Below are 15,605 nucleotides of genomic sequence, written 5' to 3'. Positions count from 1 at the left end.
TGCGAGCTATTTTGCGGATAAAGTCTTGTTGCTCCGCCGTGACCTTCCTGCCACAGTGGACACTGTGAACTAGAAGCTGCATGGCTGTTACGGGGGGGGGGGGTAGGTTTGATGGCTTCAGGCGGCTCTCTTTATCCGAAATGGACAAATTGCTAGCGTCAGTGAGGGCGACCACTTGCCCCTTGGATCCCGCTCCGTCATGGTTGCTTAAGACCAGCGACCCACGGATTGATGTTCTCCTGAGGGAGATTATAAACCTCGCCCTTACATCAGGAGAATTCCCTCAGCGGCTCAAGGAGGCAGTGGTTCGCCCTCTTCTGAAAAAACCATCCCTGGAGAAACAGGACCCCGCCAGCTACCGCCCGGGATCGCATCTTGCATTCCTGGGCAAGACCAGCTCCTGGCATTTTTGGAGGAAACTTTGGCCCTTGATCCATGCCAGTCTGGCTTCCGTCCTGGACATGGGGTGGAGACCGTGCTGGTCGCCCTGACAGATGATCTCCGGTGCCAGCTGGACCGTGGCGGGTCGGCCATTCTCGTGCTATTAGACCTGACAGCTGCATTTGATGTGTTTGACCACGAGCTTTTGGTTCACCCCTCACTGATACTGGGATTGGAAGGGTGGCTAACAGGTCACAGAGGGTCGCTGGGGGGGGGGAGGAGTTAGTTATCCGACTCCTTTGCACTCCCATGGGGGGTGCCACAGGGAGTGGTGCTCTCCCCCACGTTATTTAACATGTAAATGCGTCCTCTGGCCCAGCTGGTATGGAGTTATGGGCTTAAGTGTCACCAGTTCCCTGATGATACCCAGCTCTTGATGGATGGCCAGCCGGATCTCCCCCCAGAAAGATTTGCCAGCTGTTTGGAAGCAGTGAATGGATGGATCAGGAGGAGCCGCCTGAAACTCAAGCCCTTTGGCTGGGCCGAAGGGAGCAGGAACAGGAAGCACATCTTCCCTGCCTGGACAGGGTGCAATTGTCATCTGTGCCCCAAGCCAGGAATTTGGGAGTGATTTTGGATGCCTCACTTTCCATGGAAGCCCAGGTCACCAAGGTAGCCCAGACAGCGTTTCTCCATCTGCGCCAAACTCGGCTACTAGAGCCCTACCTGCCCCCGAAACACCTGGCCACTGTGATCCATGCAACGGTCACTTCTAGATTAAACTCCTGTAACTTGCTCTACGCAGGCCTACCCTCGTCCCTAACCTGGAAGTTACAGCTGGTACAGAGCGCAGCTGCACGGTCCTCACTAAATCGGTGGTCCCATGTTCAGCCTCTGTTGCCAGTTTGCTTCCGGATTAGGTTCAAGGTTTTGGTATTAACTTTCAAGGCTATACGCGGCTTGGGTCCTGCATACTTGAGGGACCGCCTATCTCTTTATACCCCCGCAGGGCACTTCGCTCTGCAGGTAGGAACCTGCTGATGATCCCAGGACCCCGGGAGGCATGCCTGGCCTCGACAAGGACAGGGCCTTCTTGGTCCTGGCCCCTACCTGGTGGAATGAGCTCCCGGAAGAGCTGCGGGCCCTGAGGGAGCTCTCTGAGTTCCGCAGGGCCTGCAAAACGGAGCTCTTCCGCCAGGGGGGTGGCCCGGGGGCTAAGATCGGGCCCCTCTCCCTGGAGGGGGAGGCCAGTATTAGACTGGCCTGGTTCCCCAGAATGTGCCACCCTATGCCCAATTGCCCATCCGATCTCTTCTGCTCATCCAGTAGGCCTGTATGACAATAGTTTTTTCTTAATCGCCATCATTGTGACTGAGATTGTTTATGGGGTTTTAATGGGGAATTTTAATGGTTTTAATGCACTGTATTTGTATTGAAATACTGTGAACCGCCCCAAGCCAGTTTCCAAGAGCGGCGGTCATACAAATAATAAACAAACAAATAAAATAATTCAGAGAACTGCCTAGTTCGGGGATTCCCAACTGGGGGTGCATGGCTTGCCCTCCTGTCTTAATGGACTTGGCCACAATCTAGGCAACCAACTACTTCCACTGGTCCCCCTCTCAAGTGTGAATTCTCTCAGGGTTCATGCACTTGCATGCCTGCTCCTGCCTTAAACCGCCTCCTGTTTCTCCCCACCCAGTCATCCTTGAACATGCCTGTTAAAGCAGGTGGTGACCTCAATTCTGGTGGGGCGTGGGAAGGGAGGCGTGGCCAACTGGCATAACTTTTAGGGCTCCTCAAAAACTGAAAAATTATTCCAGGGGCTCCTCCACAGTCAAGAGGTTGAAAAAGGCTGGTCTCGAATATGAACTGAGAGTGCACCTGAGAATATACCGTACTCTCTTGTATAAGGTGGCCAGATTGTAACATTGGTAAAGCGGGACACCATTGACCGGGGGGGGGGGGGTGGTTCTTGATTAAAAATTTAGTCTATATGGAGAAACAAAAAGTTTCATAGAACGTATAGAATGCAAAAATAGTATTGTAATATATATATATATATATTTAATTTCAACATAAGTACTATTTGCCAGGTACCCCCAGATGTCCCTCCAAAAGTGGGACAATCTGGTCACCTTACTCTTGTAGCTGTGCCATGAAAAGGAAAACCACCACTGCCAGGGAACCCTGCTTTGAATACTGATCTTCTCAGCATGCAATCCATCACGCACCTGTAAGACAGCCCAGGTGTCGCTGTAAGACCATCTGTGTGTTACTGACAAAAGCTAAGGTGCTGTTGTGCACCAGGGTACATCTCCCCAAAAGAGGCAAACTCAGAGCTACGGCCAAAAAAAACCCCTCAGTACTTTATTTCAAAAGAGACAAAAGCCACAGGGATCAAAAGGCAATTATACAGGCAACCCCCCCCCCCCCCAACCACCACCACCTCGACTCGGGTCGGGTTCACACAGAACAGTCCTGACCTTCAAAGGATAGGACTGTCTGCAGGCAGCCCCTCTCGGCAGGGAAGAAACAGCCAAGACCCCCGAAGGCGTGCGGGAGGCACACCTGGCCCAGAGCGTGGGAGGAAGGGGATGCGTGGAGCAATTCTCTGCGGAGCGTCCTGGGACTCTGGTCAAGCAAGTTCTGGCAGGAGCGGGCTCCCTGGCAGGTGCACATAAAAAGGGAATGAAGTGAAGCAGCCACAGTCTTTGAACCGAGGGCTTCAAGGCTCACAGAACCCTTTCTGGTGGGTGGGTTGTTCTAAAGAAACCTATAAAATGACGACATCCTTTACATCAATAGACAGTTTTTGAACAGCCAAATTAAATTATGCTAAATTATATTATATTTGTGAACTGCTTAACCTTATAGGGGGAGCCCATCCAAAAAACTGCCAACTGCCCAACAAGATCAAGCTCCCTCTATAAGGTTAAGAAGGAGGTTCACAAATATATTTTTATTGTAATTCAATTCATATAATTTATCTGTTAAAAACGGTTTATCAATAGAATGTATGAATCCTGTGTTACCTGCCCTGAGCCAATCGGGTAGGGCAGGCTAGGGCTATAAAAATAAAATCGTTATTACTATTTATTGAAAGTTGAGAAGGCAGATCTTCTGCTATAGTGGCTGACATCCTGCCTGGTCTGCTTCACTGCCAGCTAGAGCCTTAAGCACCGGCAGGAGGAAATGAGAGCTACGGCCATAGTGTTTTTCAAATCCTAGAGTGTCCAGGGATGCCGCCCCTGACTTTTATGGAAACTGACGCGCCTCTTCCTGCCCCCTTGCTCACCTTGGGCTCCTCCTTTATCAGCAAGAGCCCCCAGGAAAGGGGCTGTTGAGAATCTTGTGGTTAGAGATGTTAAGGGCCGGGGGGGGGGGGAGGAGCCTCTCCCAAGACACCCCTCCCATTCTCTCAACAGAAAACTGGATGCAGCACTGGGGGAAAATCCTATGAAATATTTTCTCTTTTAGAGTGACTAAAATGCTTCTTAAAGCAAGATTTTTCAGATTCATAATAAGCAGAATGAAAAAGACTGAAGCCTTTCTAAATGTCTCCAGTGGAGGAAAGCACTAAAACAAACGTCCTCTAAACATATGAAAACATTTATATCACCCCACAGATATCATGAGAAAGCCTGAGGGCTCTCTCCATTATTCCAATGAAAATATTCAGGAATTTTAAGGAGCACTGAGGAAAAACCCTACTTATATGTGCATGCGTGGAACCTGCAGCCTTTGAGCCATAGAGGGAAGTGGAAGGAGGAGGGCTGGTCAGGGGTGGGGGACAGAAGGCAATTGGCTGGCCGATGGACAGACAGGCAAACTGGTTGGAGGAGGAGGCACTCAGGGGCGGGGCAGCCAGGTGAGTGGGTGTTAAGTGCTGAGTGGCACTTAAGCCGTGAGACACGCTCCTCCTCCAAGACCTTTCCGGAAATATATTATGTGGAACAGATAACTTTGGCTACAATTAATATGTTCTAATATGTTTAATAGCCATACATTAAAAAGTTTGATCTTTTCAAGGTTCAGCTTAATATCCCAACACTGTGGCAGCCCTACCTATTGTGACTGCATGAGTGAATCTCTGTCCAAATAAATACACTTTCTTTTGTTTACTACAGAATTTCTTTCCTGTCTTCAAGATTTATTTTTCCTACCTCTCATATGGCAAAAATTCAAAATACGTTTTTAGATTTCCCAGGAAAATAACTACTGCCTATATTTCAACCCTAAGGTTGCCTAAGGAGGTGGTGAGCTCCCCCTCACTGGCAGTCTTCAAGCAAAGGTTGGAGACACACTTTTCTTGGATGCTTTAGGATGCTTTGGGCTGATCCTGCGTTGAGCAGGGGGTTGGACTAGATGGCCTATATGGCCTCTTCCAACTCTATGCTTCTAACCTCCCCCCCCCCCCATTTCTAGTCTTTCCTCTAGAAAAAAACCAAGAATAAACAAACCTTTTTTTAGGTTTCAAAATTTCCAGCAATTTTACATCTCTCCTTTTAGTTCCCATCGGACGTTGAGCATACAAAACACTTTGCCCGTCCTCATTACATTCATCAGGCTATGAAAGCAGGCGTGAGAGAGGGACATATTCACTGCACAGGTCCATCCATAGCACAGGATAGGCTCCCCTTGATATTACACATCACAGTTCAGGTGGCAGATAAAACACTCCACACCTTAATTATTTTGAGACTATATGAAAGGCACGGATGCGCACGGGCACCCGCACACACACACACACACACACACACACACACACACACACACACGAGTGCTAGTAAGAAAGTGTGACTTGCCTTCTGGAATACTTGATAGTTGGACTTGGACCAAATGTCCAGCTGTAGGGAGTAAAAAGAAAACCTCATATTAACACGCATCAGTTTGTGGAAGTTCATGTCAGCTTTCTGCTTAACCAACAATTAGCTCCAAACCATTAACACTCTAAAAATGAACAGTGGCAATTCAATTTGGCTAAGCACATTTTTATTCTACAGAGAAGGCGGGTGGGGATGCAACAGGGTCCATCAGGCTGGTTCAAAACCTGCAGGGGAGCCAGCCACAGCAGAAATAGGAGCAAAACATTAATAATGGGGGGGGGGATGATTTGTACTGGGGAGAGGAAATGTAACTACCATTAAAGTCTATACAAGTTCCAATATTAAAGCGTAGCTAATATGATTTATTTTGATTTATTAATTACATTTGTATACCACCCTCCCCTGAGGCTCAGGGTGGTTCACATGGAACATAAATGATACACTGAACTTTGTTTCTGCATTACATAGAATAGATACAACAATGGGAAAAATAACAACAACAACAAGGATCAAACTGGTCCATGATTCAGTTTAGGTACATGGATTTCTGAGACAAACAGGTGTTGCTGATTCCAGCCAACCTCAGCCAAATGCCTGGCGGAAGAGCTCCCTTTTGCAGGCCCTGTGGGACAGTTTAAGCTCCGTCAGGGCCTTGATCTCTTCCAGGAGCGCATTCCACCAGGTGGGGGCCACGACCGAGAAGGCCCTGGCCCTGGTTGAGGACCAACATGCCTCTTTGAAGCCAGAGATCACCAGCTGGTTGGCGGTGGCAGGGCACAAAGCTCTTTGAGAGGCATAGGCAGAGAGGCGGTCCCTCAGGAATGCTGGGCCCTGACCGTGTATGGCCTTGAAGGTAATTACCAGAACCTTTAGCCTGAGCTGGAATTTGACTGGTAGCCACTGTAGTTGATGGAGGATGGGCCGGATGAGGGACCTCCATGGTGTTACTGTGAGGACCCTGACTGCTGCATTTTGGACCAGCTGTAGTTTCCGGATCAAGGCCAAGGGCAGGTCTGCGTAGAGTGAGTTGTAGAAGTCCAGTCTACAGGTGACGGTCGCATGGATCACTGTGGCTAGGTGTTCCGGGGCCAAGTAGCTTGGCTTGACAAAGATGGTAAAATGCCAGCCACGCTACCCTTGTGACCTGAGCTTCCATTGAGGGGAAAGTATCCAGCATCATGCCCAGGTTCCTGGCGGAGTGAGCTGTTGAGAGCTGCACACTGTCCAGGGTAGGTGGATGCACTTCCTTACGTTGACCCTTCCTACCCAGCCGCAGGACCTCCGTCTCTGAAGGACTGAGCTTCAGGCGACTCTGCTTAATCCATTTTGTCACTGCTCCCAGGCAGCTGGCTAATGCTTCTGGGGGAGAGTCAGGGCGGCCATCCATCAGGAGGAAGAGCTGGGGGTCATCTGCATATTGATGGCAACTCTGCCCAAACTTCTGTACCAGCTGGATAAGACGCTGAATTAAATTGGAGAGGCTGACTCAGCAAACTCTGTGCCGGGGTGGTGGGGCATGTGCCCCTAGACAGGGCTCTGAGTGCCGCCTCTGGCACGCATGCCGTAGGTTTGCCACCACTGCCCTAGAATCTTGCAGGAGTAAACCTTGTCCTGCTCTTGCACCTTTCAGTACAGCCACTGTCTAAAAACACGCAGAGAAGCCCCTCTTGGGCCACCACACCTCCCTCCCTGGCAGCACGATCGCTTCGATTCATTTGGAACAGACTCTGCTGATCCAGGTGAATGTTTAGCAGCTTCACAACAGTTGTGTACAGCAAGGGCATCCCAAAGCATTCCTTGGCACCCTTCTCGTGTCCACAAAATAAGCAATTTGGTGACAACTGAAACAGAAAACCGTTTGCTGAATTAAGCCGGACAGCTGGCCTAGCATCCCCGCTCCCTTTGAGCACGGCCTGCAGACTCCCAAAAGAAGGGGGTGAGGAGAGATCCTTGTGAAGTGGAAGTTCAGGTCACAGGATATTGTTGTATATCTGCATTTCAGACGTCTGCTGTGTTTCAGGAGCAACGTGGCTGAAAGAATAACATGATATGACACTAAAAGGCCAGGAAACAGCTTTTGACCAGGTTTCAGAAGAAGGCAGGGAAAATAAGTAACATTTAAGGTATTCTAGACTGTGGTGGCTACTAAAAGTCCCACATTGATTAAGAATGGCTTACGAGGGCCAGTCCAGCGCCACAAAACAGCAGTGACTGAATTCCAGTATCTTGTTCATTAGCAGTGGTCCCCAACCCCTGGGCCTCGGCACCAGGCTGCGGCTCCCTCTCCCCGCCCCCTCGCAACGAGAAGGTCGCCAGGCTGCTTCGGCGCCCGATTAGCTTGCGGCCCGGCAAGCTTCTTGTTGCAGGAGGGGGGGGGGGAGCGCACGCTGGTGGCGCAAATTCACATGCGTGGAACTGCAGTGTGGGGCTGCAAATGCGCACGCGCAGCAGTTTTGTGCATGCACGCGTGTGTGGAGCCATCGCGCATGCATGTTTGCACCCGTGGGAGTGCAAATGCCCATGCGTGGCAAATCCGCGTGTGCGTATTTGCACGGGGCCCCAGGTCTCCCTCTCCCCTCACCCCTTGGCAGCAGTCCGCAACACGAAAAAGGTTGCGGACCGCTGCATTAGCTTTTACCTCTCCTGTCCAGAACATAAGAAAAGGCCTGTTGGATCCAGCCAATGGCCCATTCAGTCCAACACTCTGTGGCACACAGTGGCCAAAACCCAGGGGCCCACAGGAGGCCAGAACTCCAGAAGCTCTCCCACTTCTGTCCCCCAAGTATCGGAATACAAAGTGCCACTGGCCCCGACAGAGTGTTAAGAACGTAACAGGAGCCCTGCTAGATCACGCCAAAGGCCCCTCCAGTCCAACACTCCGTGCCACACAGGAGCCAAAACCCAGGGGCCACCCAGAAGATTGTTTAGTTCATTTATACCTCACTGTTCCCAAAAGGAACTCAAAGCAGCTTCCATCATTTTCTTCTCCTCCATTCTATCCTCACAACACCCCTGTGAGGTAAAACAAAAGTCATAGAATCATAGAGTAGAAAGGGGCCTCCTGAGCCATCTCGTCCAACCCTCTGCACAATGTAGGAACTCAAAACTACATCTGGTCTGGAGGAAATTTGCCTTCTGACCCCAAATTAGCAACCAGCCTTTCCCTGGGCATGCAAGGAAGGGCCACAAGAGCCTAAGTTCATAAAATCAGCATTTCTGTCAGATGACTAGCCTCTGTTTAAAAACTTCCAAAGAATGAGAACCCAGCACCTCCCAAGGAAGCCTAATGAGGAAATACTCTTCAGGAACTTCTTCCTGATGTTTAGTCAAAAATGCTTTTGAATTAATTTCAACCCATTGGTTCTGGACTGACCCTTTGGGGCAACAGAAAACAACTCTGCTCCAACTTCTATCTGACAGCCCTTCAAGTAGTTGAAGATGGTTATCATATCACCTTAGTTGTCATCTCTCCAGGCTATATAGACCAAGCTCCCTCAACCATTCCTCATACTACTTGGTCTTCAAACCCCTCAACATCTTCGTAGCCCTCCTCTGGGCATGCTCCAGTTTCTCTACATCATTCTTCAGTTGTGGTACCCAAAACTGAACAAATTACTCCAAATGAGGTCATAGAATCATAGAGTTGGAAGGGGCTCCTGGGTCATCTAGTCCAACCCCATGCACTATGCAGGACATTCACAACCCTATTGCTCATCTACTGTAACCTGCCACCACCCTGAACCTTCACAGAATCAACCATCAGATGGCTATTCAGCCTCTGTTTAATAATTTCCAAAGATGGAGACCCCTTTTAAATACTTGAAGATGGTTATCATATCCCCTCTCACTCGTCTCTTCTCCAGGTTAAACAGATGAAGCTCCCCCAACCTTTCTTCATATGTCTTGGTCTCCAAACCCCTCACCATCTTTGTTGCCCTCCCCTGGACATGCTCCAGCTTGTCTACATCCCTCTTCAACTGGGGTGCCCAAAACTGAACCCAGTACTCCAAGTGAGGCTGACCCAGAGCAGAGTAAAGTGGTAACATCTGGACAGTATAATACAGCCCAAAATCCTGTTTGCGTTTTTAGCCACTGAGTCACACTGCTGACTCATGTCTAAGACTCCCAGATTCTTTTCACACATACTCCTGGCAAGACAAGTCTCACCCAACTTTAAGTGACACATATGATTTCTCCTACTTAAATGAAGAACTTTACATTCATCACTATTGAAATTTTACATTTATCACTATCACTATTTTATTCATTTTAGCCCAGTTTTCTAGCCTGTCAAGATCACCCTATATTCTTCTAGTGTCTTCTAGTGTCTTTTGCTACCCCTCCTGGTTTAGTGTCACCTGCAAATTGAATAAGCTCTCCCTCTATTCCTTCATCCAAATCATTTAGAATTATGTTGAATAACAGAGGGCCCAGGACAGATCCAAAAGGCACTCCACTTATTACTCCTCTTCAAGAAGACGACGAACCATTTCCAAGCACCCTTTCGGTGCAATCTGTCAACCACTTCTCCACCCACCTAACAGTCATAGGATCCATAGGATCCACAAGAAAGATTTGCGCAGGCTTTGTGGCAAATTCTGAGAATATTCTTAATAGCTGATGAGCAGAGTGTATGGGTTCAATGCCATTTTTACTCTTTTTAGTTGGTAACTGTGATAGATCTGTGTTTGTTTTGAACTAATCTATGGTACTGAACAATTTATATTTGATCTTGCAATGGCCTATGGTCTAGTGCAATAAAGTCTGACGACTTCTAAATATGTTGAGCAACACAGGAGCCAGGACAGATCCCTCAGGCACCCCCACAGCACCTTCTGTGGCCGCATATGAGCTTTCAAGAGTCCCTGCTCACTGTATCTGAAGACCTAAGTACTGCCTCGCCAAAGTTCCTCCCCTGCCACAAATTTTGTTAGTCTTTAACTGGGAAGTTTGCTTTGGCGCAGAGCGGCTGCGTCCCACCGAAGCAGACATCCCTAGTGTTTATGGTGCTCCTGGACACTTGCTGTTTTCTACGGCTACAGACTGACTAACCCATCTTGACCTATGAGATAGGCTAAGCTAAGAATGTGTTCCTGGACCAAGGTTGACTGGGGAGCTGAACCTGGGTTTCCCAAATCCTAATCCAACCCAAATGGAGTGTTCACTTTACCCTGTTTAGGTTGACCTTCAGGTGCACCACGGTTGGGGGCCACTTGCTAGCAATGAATGTCTTAATGGGGAAATCCCTGCCTGCATAGTTTGTAACCGTGCAGTTTGGTGGTGAGAGTGTAAGGAGAGGAAACAGGAGGCCCAGGTTCAAATCCCAGCCCTGCTGTGGAAGCTCACTGGGTGACCCTGGGCAGTCCCTGTCTCTTACCTAACCTACCTCAAAGTTTTCAGAAGGAAATGCAGACAAGGAGGCTAATGCTGAAGGCCACTTTGGGTACCCAAACAGAAAAACAAACATGTGCTCCAGTCAGTGCAGCCAGCCCTGGACCGGGATGCTCTAAACTGGGGACAGGGATGGGTCTCTCCATAAAATAAAAGCATCCAAATGCCTGGCACCACCCCAGTCCATCTGAGTAGCACAGCTTTACACCAGATTGTCTCGCAGTCTTTCCTTCATCCTTTCATTAAAAAAAAAATTAAAATGAAACAGCACTGAATCCCCGCCAGCCCAGAAACCAGACACACCAGGCGGGGGGGGGGAGGAGGGGGGCTAAGCATTGCATGGTTGCAGGTCTATTATTCTTCAACTTTTCACTTTCAATCAAGACACACATTTGTAACTAAAAAGCTGCTGAAAGCACAATTTCAAGGCATCCTCTGCATGTGAATTAAATTGGGCCTCTCTCGCTCTCTCTTTCTCCCACTGCCCCTCGATTCCCACCCACCCCTGGCGCAAGTAACAAGAGGCCATTTTCTGAAGGTCGTCTGAACGATTTCAAAGGCGATAACAAATCAAAATGTTCCCTGCATCTAATATCAAACAGGGCTGGTGCCAACACTTATTAGAGAAATCGGATTCAGCCCCCCTCCCCTTTACCCAAACACACACACCCCGCTTTGAAGTGGGAAGAATGCCGGGATCAGAAATGACTCAAGAGACAGTCCTGGCTGTCTTTGAAGCTTTCCTTTGATACCACTATTTCTTCTCCTCACTTAGGCTGGGAGGCAAAAAAATGGCCTTTTCTTATTGATATGGGGTAATTAATGAAGCAGCGGCATTAACAGACCCCAGGTTGCCTCACATGCCGACTCCAACGAGCCCCTGGGCTCACCTGGTGCCAACCTGAGCAATTTGCTCTGCCAGGATGCCCATTTCCAAGTCTGCCCCATTTCCAGCACTTAACACAAAGCAAGCCAAGATTGGCAAAGGCATCCTAATGCAGTTGTGATTTTTATTAGCAGAACTGGGCAGGCAACTAATGGTTCAGCTTCAAGTCTGCCCCAAAGGGTGAGCTGCGGAGGTTTGTTTGTTTGGGAACCTGAATATCACCAGCAGCAACTGCTCGGAATGTGCCGCAGAAAGGAGATGCCTGATATTATGGGTGGCACGATGCCACTAGCGCCAACTGCTACATGGCTAATTAAAATGCATCCGTCCCATGGCGGGGCCAAAGGAGACTGCAGAAGAATCCAAGCGAGAAAGCACAGGAAAGAGAAAGCCGGCATCTCTGGATTTGGCAAAAATGGCAACCCCTCCCCCTCTCCCCTGAAGAAGGAGAAGCATTATGCAACACGCAATCTGGAGTAGACCATAAGCCTGTTCCAATGACAGTACAAATATCACCAGGTGTCACTAGGCATTTTCGGTTTCTAGTTGGGCAAGAAGAATAAATTCTTACGCTATCTTGCTACTGCCCAGGATGGCAAACCTCTCCCTCAAACCCTCCTCAACTTAACTTTTCTTTACATATATGGCAGGTATAATTAATGCTGAGAGAAGGATTTCTAATTCAGATAAGCTCTTCCTTTTCTTCCTACTCTGTTTCATCCACTGACCCTGGGAGCTGACAAACTGGAATAAGCTTGTCTAACCACACTCAGTGTGCCCTCTGTTTAGATTAGAAGGAAGGAAGGGAGCCAGCAAGGCCAGGAGTGGCTTCAATCGCTTTCTCCGAGAAGATGCCATAAGAAGGCATCCTTGCCTCCAAGCTCAACCCAACCTTTTATCTCCATCCCCCGCTGCAGTTGATGCGTGGAGCAAGGATCTTCAGTTGCAGCCAATCACTGTTCAAATCCATACCTCTAAAATGAATGGCCTATTAGTCTGTGACCTTGGCCAGTTGGACCTACCTGGTGTAAAGGTAAAGGTAAAGGTATCCCCTGTGCAAGCACCGAGTCATGTCTGACCCTTGGGGTGACGCCCTCTAGCGTTTTCATGGCAGACTCAATACGGGGTGGTTTGCCAGGGCCTTCCCCAGTCATGACCGCTTACCCCCCAGCAGTAAGCTGGGTACTCATTTTACCGACCTCGGAAGGATGGAAGGCTGAGTCAACCTTGAGCCGGCTGCTGGGATCGAACTCCCAACCTCATGGGCAGACAGCTCCAGACAGCATGGTGTACCTGGTGTACTTCAGTCAAAAATGTTTTTTTTACTTTTCATTTTTGTTCATTTTATATACTGTATTTGTAAACCTAAGCTATTTTTCACCAAGCTGCTTTGAATAAGAATAAGAGTCAGTTCTTATATGCCTCGTGGGGGCTTCCTCAGGAGGTGGCGAGTTCTCCTTCTTTGGAAGTTTTTAAGCAGAGGCTAGAGAGTCATCTGGCAGAAATGCCAAAGACATCTCAAAGTGGCTTACAATTGCCTTCTCTTTCCTCTCCCCTGTGCGGTGGGTGAGGCTGAGAGAGCCCTGAGATTACCACTCGGACAGAACAGCTTTATCAGTGCTGTGGCGAGCCCAAGGTCACCCAGCTGGTTGCATGTAGGGGAGCAGGGAATCAAACCCGGTTCGCCAGATTCAAAGTCCTAACCACTAAACCAAGCCGGTTCTCTACTGGGGAGCAAGACAGAATAAAAATACTAAATAAATGGGTTTCCAGCTCACTATTCCAGCCTGGTCCAAGACCCATCAAGGAGAATTAGCATGCAAGCTAGGGAGACAATGTGGATGCTGGGAGGTGGAACAAGCACAAATTCAAGACTTGCTTCAGCTCTACTACAAAAGCCCAACTGCTTTTGTGTAAAAACAGGGCTCTGGATAGAAAAGCCAAAGAACTTTCTTAAGGTAAGTGTGAGAGAACTTCATTCCCGGAGTCTGCAGTACCAGCATCCTTCATTCATCTATTTGTGGCATGCACACGGCTCCCTACCAGGCAAGGTTCCCAGGAGACATGCACAATCCCTTTTTTGGCTCATGCTGTCAATCAATGTCAGGGCACGGGTGACACATTTCCTGCCTCCTGGATCTCTGAGAAGTTCTGAGCCGTGTCCTGATCACAGCCTGGGTGTTACCAGGCAATCTGGTTTAAAGATGGGGCGATCTTGGACATCTATTGAAATCTCTCCCTTAGCAGGAGATTCTTTTGACTTGGAAAATGGAACGCCGCGTTCTTTCTAGCAGAGCAGTCAATCTTTGTCTTTTGACAGGAACGTAGCTGAGGAGCTTGTGGCGCAGGGTCAGTACATAACACAATGTTGTGTGTTATAAGAAAGTCTTCCTTTTTGAAATATAATCCTCTCCTCATTATAACATGGCCTATGGGTGCCAAGTACTTGCCTGGTTGAAATGAACTTTGTATTTTAATGGGATTCATAATCAGGAAAGAGATATCGAGAGCTTGCGGAAGACTGCAAGAGACAGAAGCGCTTAGTTCTTGTTACTGGGAAAAGGTGAACCCTGGGTGGATGCCTTGGAAAGAGCCCATTCTCCTCGGAAGAGAGGAACAAGCCGAGTCGAAGGCTGTCAGGTCCCATTAGCATCCTCTAACGCTCTACAAAAAGCCATATGGAGTGCGTGCAGCCAGGAGAAATTAGGGGTTCAAGCAGGGTGAGTGTTTCATGAAGCAAATCGCTCACGGAAACAGGTTACACTTTAATAGCTGCCATTCAAAATGCAGCACTCCCTCTCAGACACTGCCAGCTTAGGACTGGGCCCTAATTCCGCATCACGGAGTTTGTCTAGTTGACCGAACAACTGGTACAAAATCTCCCTCTTCCACCTACGCCCAGCCCTCACCATCAGCAAAGGCCTCCTCATCTTGAAATGGAGCCTCCTTCCCTGTCATTGGAATCCCAGGAAGACAGAGAAAAAAGCAACACCCACCTTGCCATCTTCTGTGTAGACGTTTTCATGATACCCCTTTACAATTGTGCGGTCGATGAAGAGGCTCCGCATCACCACGATGACTTTTAACACTTTCCCTAAGGTAACCTGCCCAAGGAAAAGACAGCAACACTGAGAGATGTAAAAGCAAAACTCTCTAACAATCTTTAACCGCTCTTAGTGGAGCTGATAAAATAAAACAGTAAGGGCCCCAAGGGCGGACCCTGTCTGGGATGAGGAAGGGTGCCGATAGGCCCCTTCCCCCGGACTGACAACCGGAGGGCCCAATCGGCAGGCGCTTCGTGCCTGCCGATAGGGCCCTCCGATTGTCAGTCCGGTGGCAAGGACCAATTGCAAGCCGCACACAGCGTGGCTCAGAATTGGTCCCTTGCAGCCCGACTGATGAATCGGGAGGCGCAAAGCGACTTTGCTCGCATGCGGCCGACCGCAGCCATTACCACCACAAGACGTCCCCGCATCGCCGCGGCTGCTGTCCACCCCGCCCGCACACAGCTCAGCTCGCCCGCTGGCCCACGTAGCCAGGAGCGGCCGGCTGAGCACCGTGCTGGAGTGGCGCCGCCGCCCACCCCGCCCACCTGACGCCTGAAACTGCGGAGGAACCACGCCGAGCCGCTCCACACTCCAGCGACCAGCTCTCTCCTGCCCTCCATCCCACCCGCCGCCACTTCCTGCCTGGCGCCCACACACTCCGGTAGGCCACGGGTGGAGGGGGCCAGGACGCCTCACCGGATGCCCACCACCCGTGACCCCTAACTCACCAGCCCCGCTAGCGCACGCTGTACTTTGATTACAGCGGGCTTATTTTCTAGTAACTATAATAACAACCATAAGAGCAGAAGAAAGTTAACATGAAGATTACATTCTTTTAAAAATACTTGAGAGGAAAGAAACACATATTCAATATTTCTAACTAGGGGTGTGCACAAAAAAGCCCAAATTTCTATACCACTATAGATTTGGGTTCTCACCCCCCCTGAAAATCCTTTTTTCCCCAGTTCCATTATACCCTATGGTACTATCAGAATCAATGGGGAATCTATTTTTTTTTAGCCGATTTTCCCACCATTGGAGGATGGGGGCCCCTACATTGGGAGCCCACAG

The 15,605-nt window shown here is 49.2% G+C and overlaps 1 protein-coding gene and 1 long non-coding RNA gene across 6 annotated transcripts in view; both read right to left on the bottom strand.

The window, feature by feature from the left end:
• Positions 1-15,605, bottom strand: part of MED27 (mediator complex subunit 27) — a 397,023-nt gene that overhangs the window by 191,873 nt on the left and 189,545 nt on the right. For 3 of the 5 annotated variants that reach the window (XM_077306392.1, XM_077306393.1, XM_077306396.1), the window contains exons 5-6: positions 14,484-14,591; positions 5,190-5,231 (exon numbers count right to left, since the gene is read on the bottom strand). In XM_077306392.1, coding sequence (XP_077162507.1) covers positions 5,190-5,231; positions 14,484-14,591 — 150 coding nt within the window. The remainder of the gene's footprint in view (positions 1-5,189; positions 5,232-14,483; positions 14,592-15,605) is intronic. The other 2 variants (XM_077306394.1, XM_077306395.1) reach the window with 1 other exon arrangement.
• LOC143821913 (uncharacterized) lies at positions 5,552-10,736 on the bottom strand. The gene is made up of 2 exons (XR_013225967.1): positions 8,150-10,736; positions 5,552-7,241 (listed from the first exon to the last, which is right to left on the bottom strand). It is a non-coding gene; the product is annotated as an uncharacterized LOC143821913 (long non-coding RNA).

The sequence above is a fragment of the Paroedura picta genome, chromosome 12 (genome assembly GCF_049243985.1).
Source record: "Paroedura picta isolate Pp20150507F chromosome 12, Ppicta_v3.0, whole genome shotgun sequence".
Taxonomy (NCBI): domain Eukaryota; kingdom Metazoa; phylum Chordata; class Lepidosauria; order Squamata; family Gekkonidae; genus Paroedura; species Paroedura picta.
Note: the sequence above shows the minus strand (reverse complement) of the source record. Positions and strands in the feature narration are given on the sequence as shown.